Genomic DNA, 21,342 nt, shown 5'->3' on the forward strand with positions numbered 1-21,342 from the left:
TAATTTCCAATGTGGTCACCTTTATTTTGTCATAAATTCTTGAAAAAGAAAACATATAACAAATAAGATACCCTAGTACTGAATATGGAGAGGCAGCAGCTTTACCTTTTATAATAAAAAATTTCAAGATCAGTTAGATAAAATCCTATTATTTTCCACTCAGATTCAGTAGCATTAAAATGTTTTGCTTTATTTATGATTTGATAATATATCTAGAAGTAAATTACATATATTGTGGAATTCAATCTTAATACTTAAGTTTGTAACTGCAATTAATTGTCTTGGATTACAGTGCCATTATCATGACAAAAAGTTAGCAATGAGTTTGTTAGTATGACATTTTGACCAAATAAGTGAAAAAAAATTATATTTCCATGTCATTATAGCCACTAATAAGATTTTTAAAGTAATGATGCAATTGTGAGAACCAATGCATGCAACAGCAATACAACCTAAAATCCATTACAAATTGGCAAAAATATCCCGTTTCCCAATGATAAAGAATAGTAGTTTAAAAGAAATTATTTTATTAAATGTTGACTCCAAAGCTATTCCTAAGGTTCTCATTTTCCTCAATATTCCTATCAGTATCATGGACTGGGAGATTGGGAATAATTGGCTTCAGAAATTTAAATTCATCTGTCCCAGTACCTCCCATTAGACGTACCTCATTCTGGTAGCTTTGGGAAAGGGTCCCGGTGCCGCTGACGTCCAGCAGGTGGCCCGGAAAGTGGCCTTCAGCCACTGAGCAGCCACCCACCCAGGCGGCCCTGCTCCTCCTGCACAGCCGCACCGCGACGAACGCCAGCACCGAGAACAGGAAGAGCGACGACACCGACGCCAACGCGATGACCAGGTAGACCGTGAGCGGGTCGGCCTGGGCCGCGTCGGCCGCCGCTTCCGGCAGCGGCAGGTAGGGCTGCGAGAAGCCGTCCACCAGCAGCACGTGCAGCGTGACGCTGGCCGACAGCGGCGGCTCGCCATTGTCCCTGACCTGCACCAGCAGCCTGTGCTTGGCCGCGTCGCGCTCGCTCAGCAGCCGCGCCGTGCGCACCTCGCCGTTGTGCGCCCACACGCTGAACAGCCCGGGCTCCGTGGCCTTGAGCAGCTGGTACGACAGCCAGGCGTTCTGGCCCGAGTCGCCGTCCACCGCCACCACCTTGCTCACCAGGTAGCCCGGCTCGGCCGCCCTGGGCACCAGCTCGGTGCAGGGCGCAGAGCCGTTCTGCAGCGGGTACAGCACGAAGGGCGAGTTGTCGTTGGCGTCCAGCACCAGCACGCGCACCAGCGCCTGGCTGCTCAGCGCCGGCGAGCCGCGGTCGGCGGCGCGCACGCCGAACTCCAGCACGCGCAGGGCCTCGTAATCCAGCGCCCTCAGGGCGAACAGCTGCCCGTTGTCCGCGTTGATGGACACCAGGGAGGCCAGGGGCAGCTGCGGGTCGTGGGGCGGCAGCAGCGAGTAGGTGACCTGGGCGTTGGCGCCCGCGTCTCTGTCGGTGGCGCTGACGCCGCCGATGTGCAGGGCGGGGCTGTTGTTCTCGCGGACGAACAGCGTGTAGGAGGTTTGTGTGAAAGCCGGGGCGTTGTCGTTGACGTCGGAGACCAGTATGGTAATGTTGTGCTCGGTTTTCAGTCTGGGGGTACCCATATCTGTTACGGTGATGGTGATGTTGTACTCAGCTCTTACCTCTCTGTCTAGTGCTTTTTCCGAAACCACAGTGAAAAAGTTCTTGAAGGTCGGTTTTAGAGAAAAGGGGAGGTCATCTTGAATAGAGCAAACCATCTTCCCATTTTCCCCAGTGTCTTGGTCTCGGATACTAAAGAGAGCCACAAGGGTCTCTGAGGCATTCTCTGGAATTATCTTTGTAATCGATGACATGGTCACTTCTGGTGCATTGTCGTTTATATCTATTACAGTAATTAGAAGAGTGCATTTTTCTGAAAGACCCCCACCATCTGTTGCCTGAATATTTATAGTGTAAGACTGTATTACTTCAAAATCTAAGCTCGATTTCAGGTGAACTTCTCCAGATGTTGGGTTTATTTCAAATGTTTTACGAATGTCTTCAGATGCATGGAAAAATATATAAGATATTTTTCCATAATAGCCTGCATCCAAATCCTTAGCAGTGATGGTGATTATCCAGGATCCAATGGGTGTGTCCTCCAGGATCTGCACCTGGTAGAGCATCTGTGCAAACTCAGGTGCGTTGTCATTGATGTCCAAGACCTTGATGAGAACCAAAGTTGTCCCAGACCTGGATGGAGATCCACCATCCAGCGCTATGAGTGTTAATCTGAGCTCAGGTTCCTCTTCGTAGTCTAACCCTCTGTCCAGGACCAGTTCTGGGTATATCTTTCCATCACCACTGTCTTGAATTTTAATGTTGAAATGAGAATTGGGACTAATTGTGTAGTTTTGGAGACTATTGCTTCCAATGTCCAAATCTTGAGCACTCTCCATTAGAAATGTAGTTCCAATAGTGGCACTTTCTGATATTTTCAAATGTATTTCCTTATCCAGAAATGTAGGGGAATTATCATTTATATCTTTGATGTGCAGCTCAGCCCAAAAAAACTGTAAAGGGTTTTGCAATACTACTTGAAAATGCAGCACACAGGGCTCTGTGGAGCCACATAACTCTTCGCGGTCCAGTCTCTTATTTAAGAGCAAATCTCCAGTCAGCAAATTGAGGTGCAAATGCTTTTCATTATCATCAGACACTACTCGGGCCTCTCGTAAGGACAGCTCCTCCACCCCAAGCCCCAGATCTCTTGCCAGATTAGCCACAAAAGAGCCAATTTCTGTTTCTTCTGCCACAGAATAGTGCACAGATTTAGGACCCGCCTCAGACAATCCCAGCAAAACAAAGAGAATCAAGACTTGCCTTTTCCACAAAGCGAGTACTCCTCTGATCGCCATAGTTCCTTTAAGCAACCTCTTTTATGGAAAATTTTAAGTTCAGCCCTAATTTGGGAGGCTGAAATGCTGTATTTTAAAGTTGGTACTCCACAAAGGGTGTATAGCTCTCCAGCAGCTCAGTGGGCGAAGCTCCTTAATACCTCTCTTTTCGGTGGGTGGAATATTCCCTGTTCCTCTGAATAATGAAGCCTAATAGCCTCCATGCAGTTTTCATCTTGTCCTGCAGCGCCACCATGTGTCTCTAAATCTTCTGTAATTTTTTTCTCTGAAGAATTCATGAATGATACATCCAGAGTATTTATTTTAAAGGAAATCCCAGACATCATATATTTTAACCTCTTCATTGATTATCTCTCATAGACAAGGACTTTTAAAATATAACTGCTATACCATTATCACTATATCACTATCACGATAAATAAATTTAGCAATAATTCCTTGAGATAATTTATACTCAGTCTATGTTTGGTTTTCTCAAAAATGTTTCCTATTGTTGGTTTGTTTGAATTGGGATCTAAATAAGGTCCACACAGTGCATTTAATTATCTGTTTTGAATACCTGACAAGAAGACTCCATTAAAATGCTTGAAGAAATTATATTTTATTCATCCATTTCTTGACTCATTGCAAAATATTCTTTCCTCAACTCTTGCAAATACTTGCTGAGGTCAGCCAATTATAGTTAATAATGTCTTTACTTTTTTACTTATATATATATTAAAATATATAAGGATGGACATGGCCTATAAGATAGAGATAATCCTCATCTTTAAGGAGTTCACAAACTAAAACAAGTTGGCAGTAAGTAATTAAATCATATCACAACATATGAACAGGTCAAGAGTAATACATAAATACCTAGAAGAGACATGTTATACTTAGGAGGCAGCATAGCACAGTCATTATGAGTATGGATTTTGGAACCAAAATGTCTACATTAGAATTCTAGTCTGCCACTCACTATCAGCATTCTTAAGTAATATATATATCTGCTTCCTTACCTGTAAAATAGAGGTAATAATAGTATTTAGCTCCTAGGATTATTATTATCTGACATACTAAAAAGCTATGACACTTTATATATCTTTAAGCTTGTGGTCTTCCATCATTTTCCCCATTAAGTGCAATAAAGACAGGAGGTAATCTTAACACCTCACTTTATTAATAGCTTATGAGTTTTCATTCTCTATGTTAAGCAGTTTTCATTTAGGTGGGGGGAAGATCTTGCTCCTACTTCCACTTCTAAAAAAAATAGAAAATTAGAATTCAATTAGCCTGCATGAAGAAACTTCCATTCCCTTTATTTTTCCTGAACTCAAAAAATAATTAATCAGTTCACACAGTTCAAAAGAACTGGAAGTGAAATCTTAGCTTTCAAGAAATGTAAACATCAGATTATTTTGGAATTGCTAGAGCAAGAGATTGTACTTCCTGACAATATTAACTGATATCCAGTCCTTCTACAATGTTAAGATGAAGTTTAAAAATATTTTGAAGGGGCAGTTTCTAGCACTGATTCTAGTTTGTGGCACTAGAAGCAACAGAAACAATCATTATACTCACCCTCACTCATTTCATCTTTCCCATGCCTCCTCTTTCTCATACACATGCTTCCTTTTCCTCTATATTCTTACTCATTTTGTTCATTACACTTTCTTTAACATCATATAGGCTTTAGATTTTTTAAATAAAATTTATCGAAAAACTCTTTCCCCAACAATAAAGGCTTTTTCTTCTGTAATGTAGTTAGATCATTAAAGGCAAGAGTGGTTGGTTGGTGCCTGTGTAACATGAGGCAAAACTTACTCCTATAATGGTTTGACATTTTTTAAAATTAGAACCTTAAAGGACTAAGTATCTTTTGATACTTATCAGTGTTCTACCTATATCTCCTCGAAAAGTGGTTTCCAAACTTTGGGTTAATACCTCTAAGTATGTCATGAAATCAATTTATCATGACAACATTAGAAAATTAAAATGGAATAATACAGGTAATTTCATATTGCGTCACAAGAAAGCTAAGCATTAGACAAAATAATTAACAAACATTTCTTTCTATTATGTTTGTATGTTACATAATCTGAACAACATAATTCTTCTACTGGCTATAATTTTTTTAAGTTTGAAAATTGTGCCCATTGTGTATATATTAAGTCCTGAAAGAAAACAGGAGGCAAAACATTATATACATTAGCACACAAGTTTATTTTATACTATACAAATTATTATACAGGCACTTGCATTTAACTGGATTGTATTATAGCTTTGTACTATAATGAGACATCTGGAAAATTATAACTTCAAATTCAAGATTTTGTGGGTGGCCACAATATTAATGTGCCTTCACAATTATGCTCCAGGATTAATAATGAAGAAATGCTAAGAGAATTGCCTCCCAGCCCTCTCTAACAAGGTAATAACACTTATGCTTGCATCATAGAACATGATTTTTCAGGTGTATTTTCAATAGCAATAGACATTTTTAAATGTTAACTAAAAATTCAGTGGATTTAAAGAAAGAAAAAATATTTCTGAATAGCAACCACAAGAAAAACTGCAAAAAAAATTAAATTAAATGAAGAATTAATTGCTTGAACACTTAAAATACTCTGGAAGTGGACTGCTTTATTTTACCATAGGCATAATTGTGGGTGAAAGTTCAATTGGAGAGAGGGTCAGGAACAAAAAGTGATTTGGTGTTATTTAAGGAGGCAAATTAATTACAAATTAAGACTTCCTGGTTTAGAGAATTACCATCTACTTACAACCACAAGTAATGATAAATATTCACTTAAAAGTAAAGGTGGGTAGAACATGCAAAATATAAAAGTAACATCAGTACAATTTTAAATACTCATAAATGGGTGGGGGAGAAAATTAACATTGGTATGAAAGTGGCAGAAAACAAAATACATATGGGGTATAAAAGTTAATTATGGTCACTGAATATTTAATCCAAAGCTACTGCAAAAGGGAGGATTTTCCTCTCTTTCTTTCCCCGGACATTGGAGCGGGAGGTTGGGGAAAATCGGCTTCAAGAATTTGAACTCATTTGTCGCAGTACCTCCTCTCAGACACACCTCATACTGGTAATTCTGGGACAGGGTCCCCGTACCACTGACGTCCACCAGCTGGCCCGGGAAGTGGCCCTCGGGCACTGAGCTGCCACCCACCCAGGCGGCCCTTCCCCTCCTACACAACTTCACCGCGACGAACGCCAGCACCGAGAACAGGAAGAGCGACGACACCGACGCCAACGCGATGACCAGGTAGACCGTGAGCGGGTCGGCCTGGGCCGCGTCAACCGCCGCTTCCGGCAGCGGCAGGTAGGGCTGCGAGAAGCCGTCCACCAGCAGCACGTGCAGCGTGACGCTGGCCGACAGCGGCGGCTCGCCATTGTCCCTGACCTGCACCAGCAGCCTGTGCTTGGCCGCGTCGCGCTCGCTCAGCAGCCGCGCCGTGCGCACCTCGCCGTTGTGCGCCCACACGCTGAACAGCCCGGGCTCTGTGGCCTTGAGCAGCTGGTACGACAGCCAGGCGTTCTGGCCCGAGTCGCCGTCCACCGCCACCACCTTGCTCACCAGGTAGCCCGGCTCGGCCGCCCTGGGCACCAGCTCGGTGCAGGGCGCAGAGCCGTTCTGCAGCGGGTACAGCACGAAGGGCGAGTTGTCGTTGGCGTCCAGCACCAGCACGCGCACCAGCGCCTGGCTGCTCAGCGCCGGCGAGCCGCGGTCGGCGGCGCGCACGCCGAACTCCAGCACGCGCAGGGCCTCGTAATCCAGCGCCCTCAGGGCGAACAGCTGCCCGTTGTCCGCGTTGATGGACACCAGGGAGGCCAGGGGCAGCTGCGGGTCGTGGGGCGGCAGCAGCGAGTAGGTGACCTGGGCGTTGGCGCCCGCGTCTCTGTCGGTGGCGCTGACGCCGCCGATGTGCAGGGCGGGGCTGTTGTTCTCGCGGACGAACAGGGTGTAGGAGGTTTGTGTGAAGGCCGGGGCATTGTCGTTGACGTCGGAGACCAGTACGGTAATGTTGTGCTCGGTTTTCAGTCTGGGTGTCCCCAAGTCGGTGACGGTGATTGTGATGTTATACTGGGCCCTGCTTTCTCTGTCCAGCGTTCCTTCTGTTTCCAATGTGTAGTAATTTTCAATTGAAGATTTTAGCACGAAAGGGAGGTCTTCTGAGATAGAACACATCATCCTTCCGCTGTCCCCAGAATCTCTATCTTGGATACTAAAAACCATGACCACAGTCTCAGGCGAATTTTCTGGAATTGGACTGGTAATTGATGAAACAATGACTTCAGGAGTATTGTCGTTCACATCCATCACCTGAATTCTGACTGTCGATTTTCCAAAAAGGCCTCCCCCATCTGTGGCTTGAATGATTATTGAGTATGATTCAATTGTTTCAAAATCCAAGGATGACGTTAAACTAATGTCTCCAGACTTTTGATTAATTTCAAATGTCTTTCGAATATCTTCGGAGGCATGGGAAAAAGTATATGATATTTCTCCATTTTTTCCTGAGTCCAAATCCCGAGCTGAGACTGTGACAACCAGTGAGCCTAGTACACTATTCTCTGGAATTTTCACCTCATAAAATTGCTGCTCAAACTCTGGGGAGTTGTCATTAATGTCCACGACCACCACCCGAACAGAAGCAGTCCCAGACCTGGGTGGGGACCCACCATCCATAGCAGTGAGGATGAAACTGAGTTGGGACTGCTCTTCATAATCCAGGGCCTTGTCCAGAACTAACTCTGGGTATTTTTTATTATCTGGATTGACTCTCATTTTAATGTGAAAATGAGAGTTGTGGCTTATTGTGTAGCTTTTTAGAGCATTGATTCCTACATCTAAATCCTTTGCACTTTCTAGTAAGAATACTGCACCGACAGGACTATTCTCTGGGATTTCTAGGAGCATTTCTTTTTCTAAGAAGACAGGAGAATGGTCATTTATGTCTCTGACCTCCAGCTCAATCCGTAAAAACTGCAAGGGGTTTTTCATTAGCACCTGGAAATGCAGCACACAGGGCTCCGTGAAGCCACAGAGCTCTTCCCGGTCTAGCACTTCGTTTAAGAGTAAATTCCCCGTGTTTAGATCCAGCTGCAAACGGTGTTTGTTATTATTAGAGACTATCTGAGCACCCCTAGAAAACAGTTCACCCACTTCGAGTCCTAGGTCCTTTGCCAAATTGCCTACATAGCTCCCACTCTGCATTTCCTCTGCCACGGAAAAGCGCCCAGACTTGGAGCCCGCCTGAGACATTCCCAGCAAAACAAAGAGAAGCAGAACTTGCCTTATCCGCAGAGCGCCTGCCCCTCCGTTCTCCATTGCTCCTTTCCCAAAGGCTTTCTGCAGAATCGCTTAAGCTAGCCTTCGCAGTTCTGGGAAATGTGCCTTGGTATGTCCACAGAATCTTTGGAGGCCTAAGGATTTAAACCCCTTTGAAAAGGGCGTCTAGTTAACCCCTCTAGGTCTTCTGTCTTCTCAACACTCTGCGAACACTAGGTAACAGTGTCCAGAACATCATCTAGTGTAGGTCCCTCCACCTCACAATATTATCCTGCAGCGCCACCATGCGTCTGCACAGATTTTCAGAATTTGAGGAAAGCTACCTAAATTCTGTTGGCATAAACATCCTCTGGAAACAAATATAGGTTTATTCATTGTGTTTAAGTGATTACAAATATATTCTATCTTCTACAATAACTGATTTATATACTACTTATAGTTTGTGATGCTGTTAGTATTTGTTTTAAAGCATTTAAGTATCTATCCGCACTCCCCGGATGACTGAAAATTCTCGAGTGTAGTGAATACAGAAATAGAAGATGTGATTCCTGGCCATGAATAGCTTGTAATCTTTTGGAGAAGATTGAAAACTTGAAACCAGGAGAATATAAGTGACTGTTAAGCTAAACAAAATTCCATCACTACTTGGCCTTCTTTAGGTGGTAAGGGAAAGGGAAAGTGTACATGAATCATTTCAGAAGTGCTCTCGGAGAATATAAAACTGGATTAACCATGAGATGGGACATATGTAGATAGTTGTTATAGCACCAGGAGGCATTTCAGATTTCCTTGATAGCAATGAACTGTGAACTGGAAGAAAATGAAGATACTGGGGTGGAACATATTATGTAAATCTGTAATTTTGTTCTATTTTCTTATAATTTACAAAAATATTTAATAAATACACAAACACAAATATGTTAGTTTCATTTAAAGCAGAATCACTCCTAGGGCTGGCTTCCTTCAGGGTTCCAAGATCTACTACAGCTATAACTATGATCATCTGCTTCCTCTTTCTATCAAGAAAGCCAAAGTGAGACTCTCTTTCCCAATCATAGAACAAAAACTTAGTTTTACTCTGATCAGACCAACTAAGATCATGTACATGCTACTGAAACAATCATTTTTTCAAGAGGTATAGAATTATAGAGATTTTAGTCCCAGAATCTGAAGACCTGTTTTGATTTCAGTCTTAGTCAAAGGGCATGGCTGCTATGTAATAAGGAAGATCATTTGGCATAGATGCTAAAAGCTCACCAATGTGCACACTAGGAGGTCTCAAAAGTGATCTCAAGAATAGATGGAGAAGAGAGCTGATAACAAGTTTACATTTTTAAAAAGGTAAGTTTAAATTAAGTTTTCTTAAAATGTAAACTAGACACATGGTTGCAAAATCAATCACCACAAAAGGGTAGAAATTGACATGTAGGTGGATTGACTACATACTGTTATCATCCCTTTAAAAAATACCCATGAAAATGACATAACTCTAACAAAATGGTATGAACTCACAAAAACTAAGAATACACAAGTGAACACACTTATATGATGATGACTGAAAGCAGATGTAAGAGCAGTTGAATTAGCAGTTTCAAGAAATGTCTAAAGTTCTTGCATTGGAGGTATTCACAAGAAACTAGTGAGTTTGTCTCACATAATCCCATTTAGGTACAAGATTTGGAGGAACCAAGTGTAGAAGAAGACTGAAGTCAGCTAAGGACTAAAAATAAGTAATTAGTTGAAAGTACATATATAGGAGAGTTGACTTCTCTGATCCTGTAATCATCCTATACAGACAGAAAAGAAACTCAGGGCCAGAGAACGAAAGATTTATTCTATGAAGAAATTAAATGGGACTATCCTTAGTTTTGGAGACCATAGGCAGACTGAGCGCAAGTGTGAGGTGTGAAATTAAAATTGGAAAATTAAGCAAAACTTTGCATTCTGAATGGTGAAATTTCTAGCCTCTTCCCATGTAATACTCTCCAATTGTAAGTCACAAAGGGATTCCCTCCCTAACTCTTGCACAGAAGATATTGCAGAATCCTAACCTGGAGAATATGAAAGACTCAGATAAAGACCTACACATACTGATATTTGAGGATCTCCCAAGGTAATAGCCCCATCCTAGCATGGTTACATTAGAGTGAAGCCCTGCTATCAACGGGCCTCACGCACTCACAAAGAGCTGGCTGTCAGCACTATAATATGTCATCATTTTTAAACATGAGAAGAGAGCCAAGGACCATTAGATATATGAGGAAATGCCTACAATGAAGAAAGGCCAAAAGCACCTCAAAAAAGGAACAGCAGGAAACAAACAGATAGAATAGAGAAAACTGAAGAAAGAACTTTAAAATGTCTGATTAATATCCCCAGGGTAGTAATATCTAATAAGAACTAATATTTATTCAGTATTTACTCTCTGCTATCCATTATTTTAGGTGCCACATATGTGTTTACTCATTTAATCTTAGTAGTAACTCTATGTAGATATATTCTTATTGTAAGATAAAGAATAATTATGTCTTATGTGCCCTTTACTAGCTATATAATCGTGGGTAAATTCTTAATTTCCCTGTGACTCTCCCTTTTTGAAAATAGGTATAATAGTAGTTTTACTGGATTTTTTTGTATTGGCATTTTAAAAGAACAACTAGGTTATTTATAGATGAGAGAAGACATTAATTTACAAATCTATAATAGGATGTTATAACAACACTCAGAGAACCAAAAAGGGCTCTTAAAAATAAATATTTGTCAGCAAAAAAGAAAAAAAAGGGTTGGATAATAAAATAAATTTTCTGAAAAGTAGAACTAGAGACAAAGAGAAAATAAAAAAGGAAAAAATTGTACACTTAGAGACTCAATCCAGGAGATCCAATATTTAACTTAGATTCTGGTTAAAATGAGAACATAGAAAATTCAAGGGAGAAATTATGAAGAAACATAACAAGAAAATTTCTCAGAACTGAAAGTGAGTATCTAAACATTAACAGGGTACACACATGTGACCAAATAAACTAATACATAGCTGATATTAAGGTACTTGAAGAATGAGGGGAAAGTTTCCAATGCATCCACAATAAAAAACAAAATGGAGTAACATTAAAAGAGATAGAAATCAGAATGGCATCAGTCTTCTGAACACCACCATATGAAGTCAGTAAAAGAAACACTCCTTTCAAAATCTGAGAGATGGCAGCACAATTTATAATAGCCAAGATATGGAAACAACCTAAATGCCCATCAACAGATGGTTGGATAAAGAAGTTATGGTTCATATATACAAAGGAATATTACTCAGCCATTAAAAAATTAAATACTCCCATTTGCAATGACATGGATAGACCTAGAGGTTACTGTGTTGAGCGAAATAAGTCAGACAAAGACAAATAACATATGATTTCACTTATATGCAGAATCTAAGGAACAAAAAGAACAAACTAATCAAAAAATAGACATGCAAACATAGAGGACAATCTGGTGATTGGCCAGAGGCAAGGGGGATTGGGGGACTGGGAGGAATGTGGTGAAGGGTTAAATAAATACAAATTAGTAGTTGATAGATGGGCACGGAGATGGGGACCATAGCAGAGGGAATGCAGTTAGCATTAGTGTAATGGCTAGGTGGAGAGCCAGAAGAGAGAAAGAGTAACTAGGGGGATCATTTTATAAACTGTGTAAATGTCTAACCAATGTACTGTATACATGAAACTAATAATGACGTTTTTAAAAATCTGAGAGAAAATTAGTTTTGACCTAGAATTTTATACCCTGCCAAGCTATCAATCAATGACAATACCTTCACAAGGCAAGTTTTTCAAAACTTTTACCTCCTCTGAATCCATTTTATGAAGGTATTGTGAGATGTGTACCATCTAGATAAGAGTAATCTAAGAAATAAAAATGTACTGGACTTTGTAAAAGGGGATAAATACAAGAAAGTATTGAAGGGACAAAGGTCCTAGGGTGACAGCCTATAGAATGGCCAGTGTTAATGAAGCAGAGATATGGCAGGACCTGGGTGAATGATCTCAAGGAAATAAATAATAGGTACCTAGCATATTTGAATATTTACATAGAAAGATTGAGTCAAATGAGGAATAATAGAAAAAATTAATAGCAGTAAATAGAAAATGATGCAGTAAATAGAAAATGGTCAGCTCTAGGAAAAATGTTTTCAAGAAAGTACATGGAATCATGCTACACTGACATGTATTTTGAAATAATCTTAGTTATATAGACAAAAACTACTGATTTAACACAACTGGGAAAATAGGAGAATAGAAATATGCAATGTTTGTATGTGTGTTTGTTAGTTGGAAAGTAAGAAAGTTAAATCCTTTAACATAGGGTGAAGTGATTAAAGTATAAAACTGAATATCAAGATATAGAGATATAAACATATAACCTAGAAATATTGACATTATTCTAGAGAAATCACGCAGAAGGCAGCTGGAGAGTGAAGAATATATTTTCCTTTATGATTTTAGTTCATCTTGATTTTTAAATTTGATAATAATTAAATAAATTTACATATAAGATGAAAAGTGAGTATCTTTCCAAAAGTGGATCAACATTCTCACAGTCAAATTTTCAAATTGTTTTAATTTCTATTCATTTTCATGCAGGTTATTACATTTGATTTAAGTTACAGGATATGATCTGTATTATGATTCAGCAAAGTGAACATTAGAAAATACTGAGTAAGAGTAGTATATGTAAAGGAAATGAGGTAATAGAAACACAAAAACATTACGGGAGTCCAATATCACTCACAAAATAATGTTTCATTTTATCATGAGTTGAATAATAAAGAAATATTTCTTTTTAAATGCTATGATTTAGAACCAAATGACATGGATTTCTAACATGATTAAACAATGTTAGAACAAGGTCAGAAGTACAGATATGTCTTCTTACATGAAGGAAGTGCAATAGAGGTATGGGGAGAATTACGAGATGTAGTCTGTGAAATATCCTAGGAGAAGTATCAAAATCTCAGTTTTCTAGAATGAAATATAATAAAAGTTAAATCCTTGTACATTTTGAGAGTATTAAACCTTTAAAATACTGTTTAGAAGAGGTACTAATTAAAGCTAACTGTTTAATAGTGCAAAAAAGGATAAAATAACAAAAACAAATTTATAATACTTTAAAATTAGACTCGAAGTAGAATAATTCTTTAATTTGGAATGTTAAAACTAAACTAATATGATTGTATAATAATTCAAAAGTACACAAAAACATAAAAAGAATTTTTACTGAAAAGTAAATCCAAAGCTATTTCGAAAGGTGGGATTTTCTTCACTATTGTTCCCAGGGCCCTGTGCCTGAATATTGGGGACAATGGGTTTGAGGAACTTGAACTCACTGGTCCCTGAGCCTCCCATCAGACAAACCTCATATTGGTAGCTCTGAGACAGGGTCCCCGTGCCGCTGACGTCCACCAGGTGGCCTGGAAAGTGGCCCTCGGGCACCGAGCAGCCACCCAATGAGGAGGCCCTGCTCCTCCTGCACAGCCGCACCGCGACGAACGCCAGCACCGAGAACAGGAAGAGCGACGACACCGACGCCAACGCGATGACCAGGTAGACCGTGAGCGGGTCGGCCTGGGCCGCGTCGGCCGCCGCTTCCGGCAGCGGCAGGTAGGGCTGCGAGAAGCCGTCCACCAGCAGCACGTGCAGCGTGACGCTGGCCGACAGCGGCGGCTCGCCATTGTCCCTGACCTGCACCAGCAGCCTGTGCTTGGCCGCGTCGCGCTCGCTCAGCAGCCGCGCCGTGCGCACCTCGCCGTTGTGCGCCCACACGCTGAACAGCCCGGGCTCCGTGGCCTTGAGCAGCTGGTACGACAGCCAGGCGTTCTGGCCCGAGTCGCCGTCCACCGCCACCACCTTGCTCACCAGGTAGCCCGGCTCGGCCGCCCTGGGCACCAGCTCGGTGCAGGGCGCAGAGCCGTTCTGCAGCGGGTACAGCACGAAGGGCGAGTTGTCGTTGGCGTCCAGCACCAGCACGCGCACCAGCGCCTGGCTGCTCAGCGCCGGCGAGCCGCGGTCGGCGGCGCGCACGCCGAACTCCAGCACGCGCAGGGCCTCGTAATCCAGCGCCCTCAGGGCGAACAGCTGCCCGTTGTCCGCGTTGATGGACACCAGGGAGGCCAGGGGCAGCTGCGGGTCGTGGGGCGGCAGCAGCGAGTAGGTGACCTGGGCGTTGGCGCCCGCGTCTCTGTCTGTGGCGCTGACGCTGCCGATGTGCAGGGCGGGGCTGTTGTTCTCGCGGACGAACAGGGTGTAGGAGGTTTGTGTGAAGGCCGGGGCGTTGTCGTTGACGTCGGAGACCAGTACGGTAATGTTGTGCTCGGTTTTCAGTCTGGGTGTCCCCAAGTCGGTGACGGTGATGGTCACATTGTATTCAGCTTGGCTTTCTCTGTCCAGCGCACCTTCTGTCATTAGAATGTAAAAATTCTCCACAGAGGGTCTCAGAAGAAATGGCAGATTATCTTGAATGTAGCAAAGCATCTTTCCATTTTCTCCAGAATCTCTGTCTTTAATCCTAAAAACAGCCAGTATGGTCTCAGGAGAATTCTCAGCAACGTGGTTGGAAAGTGATGACATGATCAGCTCAGGAGGATTGTCATTGGTGTCTAATACCTCCACCAAAACCATACATCTCGCAGAAAGGCCCCCACCGTCGACTGCCTGTATATTTATTTTGTAAGATTTTACTATCTCAAAGTCAAGCAACACTCTTAGAACAATTTCCCCAGAATAAGAATTTATTTGAAAGGTTGTTCGAATATCTTCAGAAGCATCAAAAAATGAATAGGATATGTCTGCATAGACTCCAGAGTCTACATCTTCTGCTGAGACTTTAGCAATAGTTGATCCTACTTGACTGTTCTCCGGAACCTGCGTCTGGTAGATTGCCTGAGAAAACTTTGGGGCATTGTCATTGATGTCCAGGATCACAATGCGTATAGTGGCCGTCCCAGACCTGGGTGGTGACCCACCATCCAGTGCCGTAAGTGTTAAACTGAGCTCTTGTTGGTTCTCCCTATCCAGCACCTTGTCCAACACTAGCTCTGGATATATCATATCTTCATCACTGTCACTAATTTTAACATAGAAAAAAGAGTTGGGATTGATGGTGTAGTTTTGGATACCATTAAGTCCTCCATCTGAATCCTGTGCTCTTTCTAGTCGAAATGATGTTCCTTCAGCTGTATTTTCTAATATTTTTAAGACTATTTCTTTGTCCTGAAACACTGGTGAATGATCATTTATGTCCCTGACCCTCAGCTCAGCCCGATAAATCTGAAAAGGGTTATTCATTAAAATTTGGAAATACAACATACAGGGCTCTGTGGAGCCACACAGCTTCTCCCGGTCCAATTGCTCATTTGTGAGCAAATCCCCAGTATGAGAATCCAGAAACAAGTGATGTTCATTATCATCAAAGACCACCCGGGCTCCCCTTGCAACCAGTTCCTGGTCTCCTAGCCCCAGGTCTTTTGCCAGATTGACCACAAATGATCCTCTCTCTGTTTCCTCTGTCACCGAATATTGTCCAAATCCAGAACCTGCCAAAGATACTCCCCCAAACAGAAAGAGAAGCAGGACTTGCCTTTGTCTTGGGCAGCACAACCCTCCAGCCTCCATAGCTTCTTCTGAACACGTCTTTCGTCAATATTGGTCACAATCACAGCTCCCAGCATAAAGGAAAATGCACTTGCAAACTCCAAATCCACACCATGTAGTAGCAGGGACCTGGGATGTTGTCCCTTTGCTAATCTGGGGCAGTTGCGGTTTTCTCCCAGCCTACCTGCCGCGTTCTTTTTTGTTAATGACATCTGCAGTGTTCTCAGTTCAGTTCTTTTTTCCTCTCTTTAGCCTGCAGCGCCACCGCGTGGCCTCCAACAGACTCAAACGACTGAACCCGACTTGTGTGTGTATATATTTATAACTTTATTCTTTAGGGGCTCATTTAAGTATCTCATTGAAAAATAAATTGGGATAGAGAACTGTTCACGTTGTTGATATTTTTCCCTGCTTCATGAGAAAGTTAAAAATTCAACAGTTAGAAAAAGAAAGTTTCTAGCACTTAACTGTATCCACCTCATTGTGCTAGATTTAGTTCCGTACTAGGCCTTTCACTTCCAACACTACTGCCATGCAATGTTAGGAACCGAAGGGAAATTTGTGGTGACCTCTAGGATCACCAAAATAATAGTTTTCACTTTTCCAGAAACATTGGGTATAAGAACAGTAAAAACTGACAAAAAAAAAAAAAACAACTTGTTTCAGACCTTCTTCAACAAATTTTTTCAAAATCTATTACATTGCTTAAAAAGAATCATCACTCTATAATCCAGAAAAGAGCATATAGGCTTTTCCTCCTCTGTACTCCCATAAAACTTTATAATTGTCTTGTAAATATTATTTCTTCCAGCTTCATGCCAATCTGTCCCTACTTAAAGATGGAAACTATACCTTTGTCATCTTGGTTGGCAAATTAGACACTCATTAAATGTTTGCTGTATTCAGGTGTACATAAATAAACCCTTGAATACAATACAAAACAAGTTTTAGTGACTTAAATTCTTGCCATTTGAAAATTGTATCCTTTTACTTACTCATTCTTTGCAGTTTCTGTTTCTTTTTTTTTCATATGCCTTTGTCTTTTTATATTAGCTTTAAAATTACTTTCAGAATTAAAGAAGAACTGGCCTTTGTTTTAAGGTCATTCTAATAAAATCTAGTGAGATCTAACGTCTTTGCACAAAACAGGTAGGTAAAGAGTAAACCACACCAATGCCTATCCTAACACTACTGAAAATAAGGACATCAGTTTAATACCTGCCTCATATAGAATTTTATTCAAAGACCTAAAATACATAAAGAACCTCAATCTTCCCATAATGAGAATGAGATACAGAATAAATTGAGGGCTATTATACAAAGAAAGGGCTAGATACTGCCCAAAACAGTTATTGTTGAATATAAAACTACACTGAATAAACCTCTGCTTGCTGACTCCTATATTTTCAACTGAATGAGACTGCATTGTTAGCCATTAAACATTTCATAAGAAAGGATCTCTGATTTTTTCATACAGATTTAAATGCAAAAAGTATTAAATATTTCTGCATGATGCTATAGAATGCCTAAACTTTGCCTTTTTTGTCTTTAAATTTAACCATATACACACACACTTAATACCTTTCAATGGTGTTTCTTCTTATTTTCAGAGCTGATTAGAAATTTATTTATCATATCGTAACACAATAAAAATTTATATAAAATTGGCAGATGTCAACACAGGGAAAGTAAACTTTCTAAAAAGGTAACATGATTTAGGAAAATTGCTATAATGAAGACTGAAGATGACAAACCAAACACAATACTAGTTTTAAAAGGAAAATAGAAGAAATATCAGATGGTACACAGATCACATGCAACAGATTATTTTAATAACTGAAAAATTCTAGGTAAAAAACTAAAATGAAAAATGTAATTAGAAAGTGAATAAAGACATTTATATCGTGGAAAAATTAATAGTATCAATTTTAAAAGTAAAGCAAATAAATTAAAAAAGAACTTCTGAAGTTAAATATAAAATTGGAAATTGAGGATGAACCAAAATGAAAACAGCATCTTATTGGTGGTAGTGAACTTAAGCAATTTATTAATTGACATCATATATTAGACATTATATATTAGAAGTTATTGTCCTTATTAAATAAGTTCCTGTCAATAATTAAATCCCAAAACTATTCCGCAAGGATGGATTTTCTTCCACTTCTCTTCCAGAATTCTGGGATATGAGATTTGGAATAATCGGTTTTAGAAACTTAAACTCGCTTGTCCCGGAGCCCCCCATCAGACACACCTCATATTGGTAGCTCTGAGACAGGGTCCCCGTGCCGCTGACATCCACCAGGTGCCCCGGGAAGTGGCCCTCGGGCACTGAGCAGCCACCCAATGAGGAAGCCCTGCTCCTCCTGCACAGCCGCACCGCGACGAACGCCAGCACCAAGAACAGGAAGAGCGACGACACCGACGCCAACGCGATGACCAGGTAGACCGTGAGCGGGTCGGCCTGGGCCGCGTCGGCCGCCGCTTCCGGCAGCGGCAGGTAGGGCTGCGAGAAGCCGTCCACCAGCAGCACGTGCAGCGTGACGCTGGCCGACAGCGGCGGCTCGCCATTGTCCCTGACCTGCACCAGCAGCCTGTGCTTGGCCGCGTCGCGCTCGCTCAGCAGCCGCGCCGTGCGCACCTCGCCGTTGTGCGCCCACACGCTGAACAGCCCGGGCTCCGTGGCCTTGAGCAGCTGGTACGACAGCCAGGCGTTCTGGCCCGAGTCGCCGTCCACCGCCACCACCTTGCTCACCAGGTAGCCCGGCTCGGCCGCCCTGGGCACCAGCTCGGTGCAGGGCGCAGAGCCGTTCTGCAGCGGGTACAGCACGAAGGGCGAGTTGTCGTTGGCGTCCAGCACCAGCACGCGCACCAGCGCCTGGCTGCTCAGCGCCGGCGAGCCGCGGTCGGCGGCGCGCACGCCGAACTCCAGCACGCGCAGGGCCTCGTAATCCAGCGCCCTCAGGGCGAACAGCTGCCCGTTGTCCGCGTTGATGGACACCAGGGAGGCCAGGGGCAGCTGCGGGTCGTGGGGCGGCAGCAGCGAGTAGGTGACCTGGGCGTTGGCGCCCGCGTCTCTGTCTGTGGCGCTGACGCTGCCGATGTGCAGGGCGGGGCTGTTGTTCTCGCGGACGAACAGGGTGTAGGAGGTTTGTGTGAAGGCCGGGGCGTTGTCGTTGACGTCAGAGACCTTCACGGTTATGTTGTGTTCCGTTTTCAGCCTGGGTTTCCCTAAGTCAGTGACAATGATGACGATGTTGTATTCGGCTCTTTCTTCTCTATCTAGAGCACTCTTTGTTACCAAGGTGTAAAAGTTCTTGACTGAAGGTTTTAGAAGAAAAGGAAGGTCATCCTGGATGGAAGAAATAGTCTTTCCATTATCCCCTGAGTCAGGATCTGAAACACTGAAAACAGCAACTACAATCTCAGGCGAGTTCTCTGGGATCGGGCTGGTGAATGCTGACATGGTCACTTTTGGAGGATTATCATTCACATCCACCACCTGCAGGAGAAGAGTGCATTTTCCTGAAAGACCTCCCCCATCAGTGGCTTTGATGTCTACTTCGTAAGACCGCACTGTTTCAAAATCTACTTGTTTTTTCAGTCGAACTTCTCCTGTCAAAAGATTTACCTCCAAAGTTTTGCTAATATCTACTGAAGGCTGAAAGAATGAATATGATATTTTCCCATTGACACCGCTGTCTAAATCTCTGGCAGAGACGTTGACAACCAGGGAGCCAACAAGGCTGTTCTCGGGAATATGCACCTTGTAGAGCTGCTGCTCAAACTCAGGAACATTATCATTGACATCCACCACTTCGATGAGCACCTGGGCGGTCCCCTGTCGGGGTGGAGAGCCACCATCCAGGGCTATCAGGGTTAATGTGATTTCAGGCTCCTCCTCCCTATCCAGCTCTTTGTCTAACACTAGCTCTGGGTATTTTCTGCCATCGCTGAGATTGTGGGTTAGAACTTGGAAATGTAGGTTGTGGCTGATTTTGTAGTTCTGAACATTGTTGCTTCCTACGTCCAAGTCCAGAGCATTACTCAGAGGAAATGCAATTCCTAGAGGACTGTTTTCTGGTATTTTTAGAATCATTTCTCTTTCCGTGAACACAGGAGAATGGTCATTTATGTCCTTTACCATCAGTTCAGCCTGAAATATCTCTAAGGGATTTTCCATAAGTACTTGGAAATGTAGTACACAAGGCTCCATGGAACCGCATAGCTCTTCTCGGTCTAGTTTCTCATTTATGAGCAAATCTCCAGTCTGAACCTTGAGCTGCAAATATTCTTTGTGCTCCTGAGAAATGATCCGGGCCCCACGGGTGGATATCTCGTTCAACCCCAATCCCAGGTCTTTTCCTAGATTTGCCACAAAGAATCCCTTCTCCGTTTCTTCCACTACTGAATAGGGCCCTAACTCGGCGCCCACCCCAGACATGTTCAGCAAAAGAAAGAAAACTAGGACTTGCCTTTGTCTCCGATTGCACATCCATCCAGTCTCCATTGCTGTTTCCTGCAAATTTGGTTCACAGGAGCTTCACGTATGCCCAGGATCCTTGTAGCCTGGTCTTGAAGTCCAGAATGGTGGAAGTGTGCCGCTAAATAGAGGTTTTATAAAGGTTCAAACTCAATTCACTCTGGCTGAGAAAGCTGTTGTTTAGCTTCCAGGCAGTGTGAAACTGTTTGGCTGGATACTGGAGCTGCGGAGGCGATTCAGCTTTCCATCGTTTAACCTGCAGCGCCACCATGCGTTCTCGCCGCGTCTTATATTTTCTGGCTTAACATTGGATACAGAATTCTCTTAAATGTATCAAATAAATTGTGTAAATTGTATTCTGTAATATAAAACACCGAGTTCTATTTTCGTGTGTTTTTTTGTGTGTGTTCAGATAGAGCTGTGTGTTGTTGCACGGATCAAACTGTCACTTATATTATTGACTCTTTAAAGCTGTTGAGGTTTAATGATTAAGTAAAATAATTTAACATCTAAGTTGAAAAGGACATAAATTTAGGAGTAAAATATTTTCAAAGTAAATTGGAACAGTTTCATAAGTACACATTTTTCATGATACGTACAAATTATAAAATTACAAATGAGTAGAGACTGCAAAATCGCAATTGATGGTGATTCCAAAGTGGCTTATCAAGAGAAGATTACTCTTCTTTCCGAAAACTAAGACTAACAACTGTAAGTTTTCATGGTTTCAAATTATTGGAAAATTATTTCCCAAATAGGCAGATCTCAAGGTTAGGCCTGCATGCTTTTGGATTCTTTTAAATTATTGTGATGCAAATAACTTGTTTTATTCTTTTTTAAAAACAGTTTTAGTAAGATATAATCCACATACCATAAAATTCACCCATTTAAAGTGTATAATTCAGTGGCTTCTTAGTATATTCAGAGCAGTGCATCCATCACCACAGTCAACTTTAGAACATTTTCATCACCCCATAAAACTGTACCCTTGACCTATCAGAC

General features: G+C 42.1%; 4 protein-coding genes across 5 annotated transcripts; all 4 read right to left on the reverse strand.

Moving 5' to 3' along the window:
- On the reverse strand, window positions 1–5,039 carry PCDHB14 (protocadherin beta 14). Its single transcript, XM_036225175.1, has one exon. The coding sequence runs from the start codon at window positions 2,921–2,923 to the stop codon at window positions 530–532; it is 2,394 nt and encodes a 797-aa protein (XP_036081068.1). The 5' UTR covers window positions 2,924–5,039; the 3' UTR covers window positions 1–529.
- A 70-nt stretch (window positions 5,040–5,109) lies between these two features.
- Window positions 5,110–11,494, reverse strand: LOC118605589 (protocadherin beta-11-like). The gene has a single exon (XM_036225174.1). The coding sequence runs from the start codon at window positions 8,257–8,259 to the stop codon at window positions 5,863–5,865; it is 2,397 nt and encodes a 798-aa protein (XP_036081067.1). The 5' UTR covers window positions 8,260–11,494; the 3' UTR covers window positions 5,110–5,862.
- A 1,896-nt stretch (window positions 11,495–13,390) lies between these two features.
- LOC118605591 (protocadherin beta-10-like) lies at window positions 13,391–17,431 on the reverse strand. Its single transcript, XM_036225176.1, has one exon. The coding sequence runs from the start codon at window positions 15,879–15,881 to the stop codon at window positions 13,485–13,487; it is 2,397 nt and encodes a 798-aa protein (XP_036081069.1). The 5' UTR covers window positions 15,882–17,431; the 3' UTR covers window positions 13,391–13,484.
- Window positions 17,432–17,824: 393 nt separating this feature from the next.
- LOC107499708 (protocadherin beta-16-like) lies at window positions 17,825–21,213 on the reverse strand. 2 transcript variants are annotated; one of them, XM_036225177.1, is made up of 2 exons: window positions 20,333–21,210; window positions 17,838–19,359 (listed from the first exon to the last, which is right to left on the reverse strand). In XM_036225177.1, the coding sequence occupies exons 1-2, from the start codon at window positions 20,354–20,356 to the stop codon at window positions 17,980–17,982; spliced, it is 1,404 nt and encodes a 467-aa protein (XP_036081070.1). In that variant the 5' UTR covers window positions 20,357–21,210; the 3' UTR covers window positions 17,838–17,979. The 2 variants fall into 2 exon arrangements, with proteins under 2 accessions (XP_015979672.2, XP_036081070.1); XM_016124186.2 differs by having other exon boundaries at window positions 17,825–21,213.
- Window positions 21,214–21,342: the final 129 nt, after the last annotated feature.

The sequence above is a fragment of the Rousettus aegyptiacus genome, unplaced genomic scaffold, assembly GCF_014176215.1.
Source record: "Rousettus aegyptiacus isolate mRouAeg1 unplaced genomic scaffold, mRouAeg1.p scaffold_m13_p_7, whole genome shotgun sequence".
NCBI lineage: Eukaryota > Metazoa > Chordata > Mammalia > Chiroptera > Pteropodidae > Rousettus > Rousettus aegyptiacus.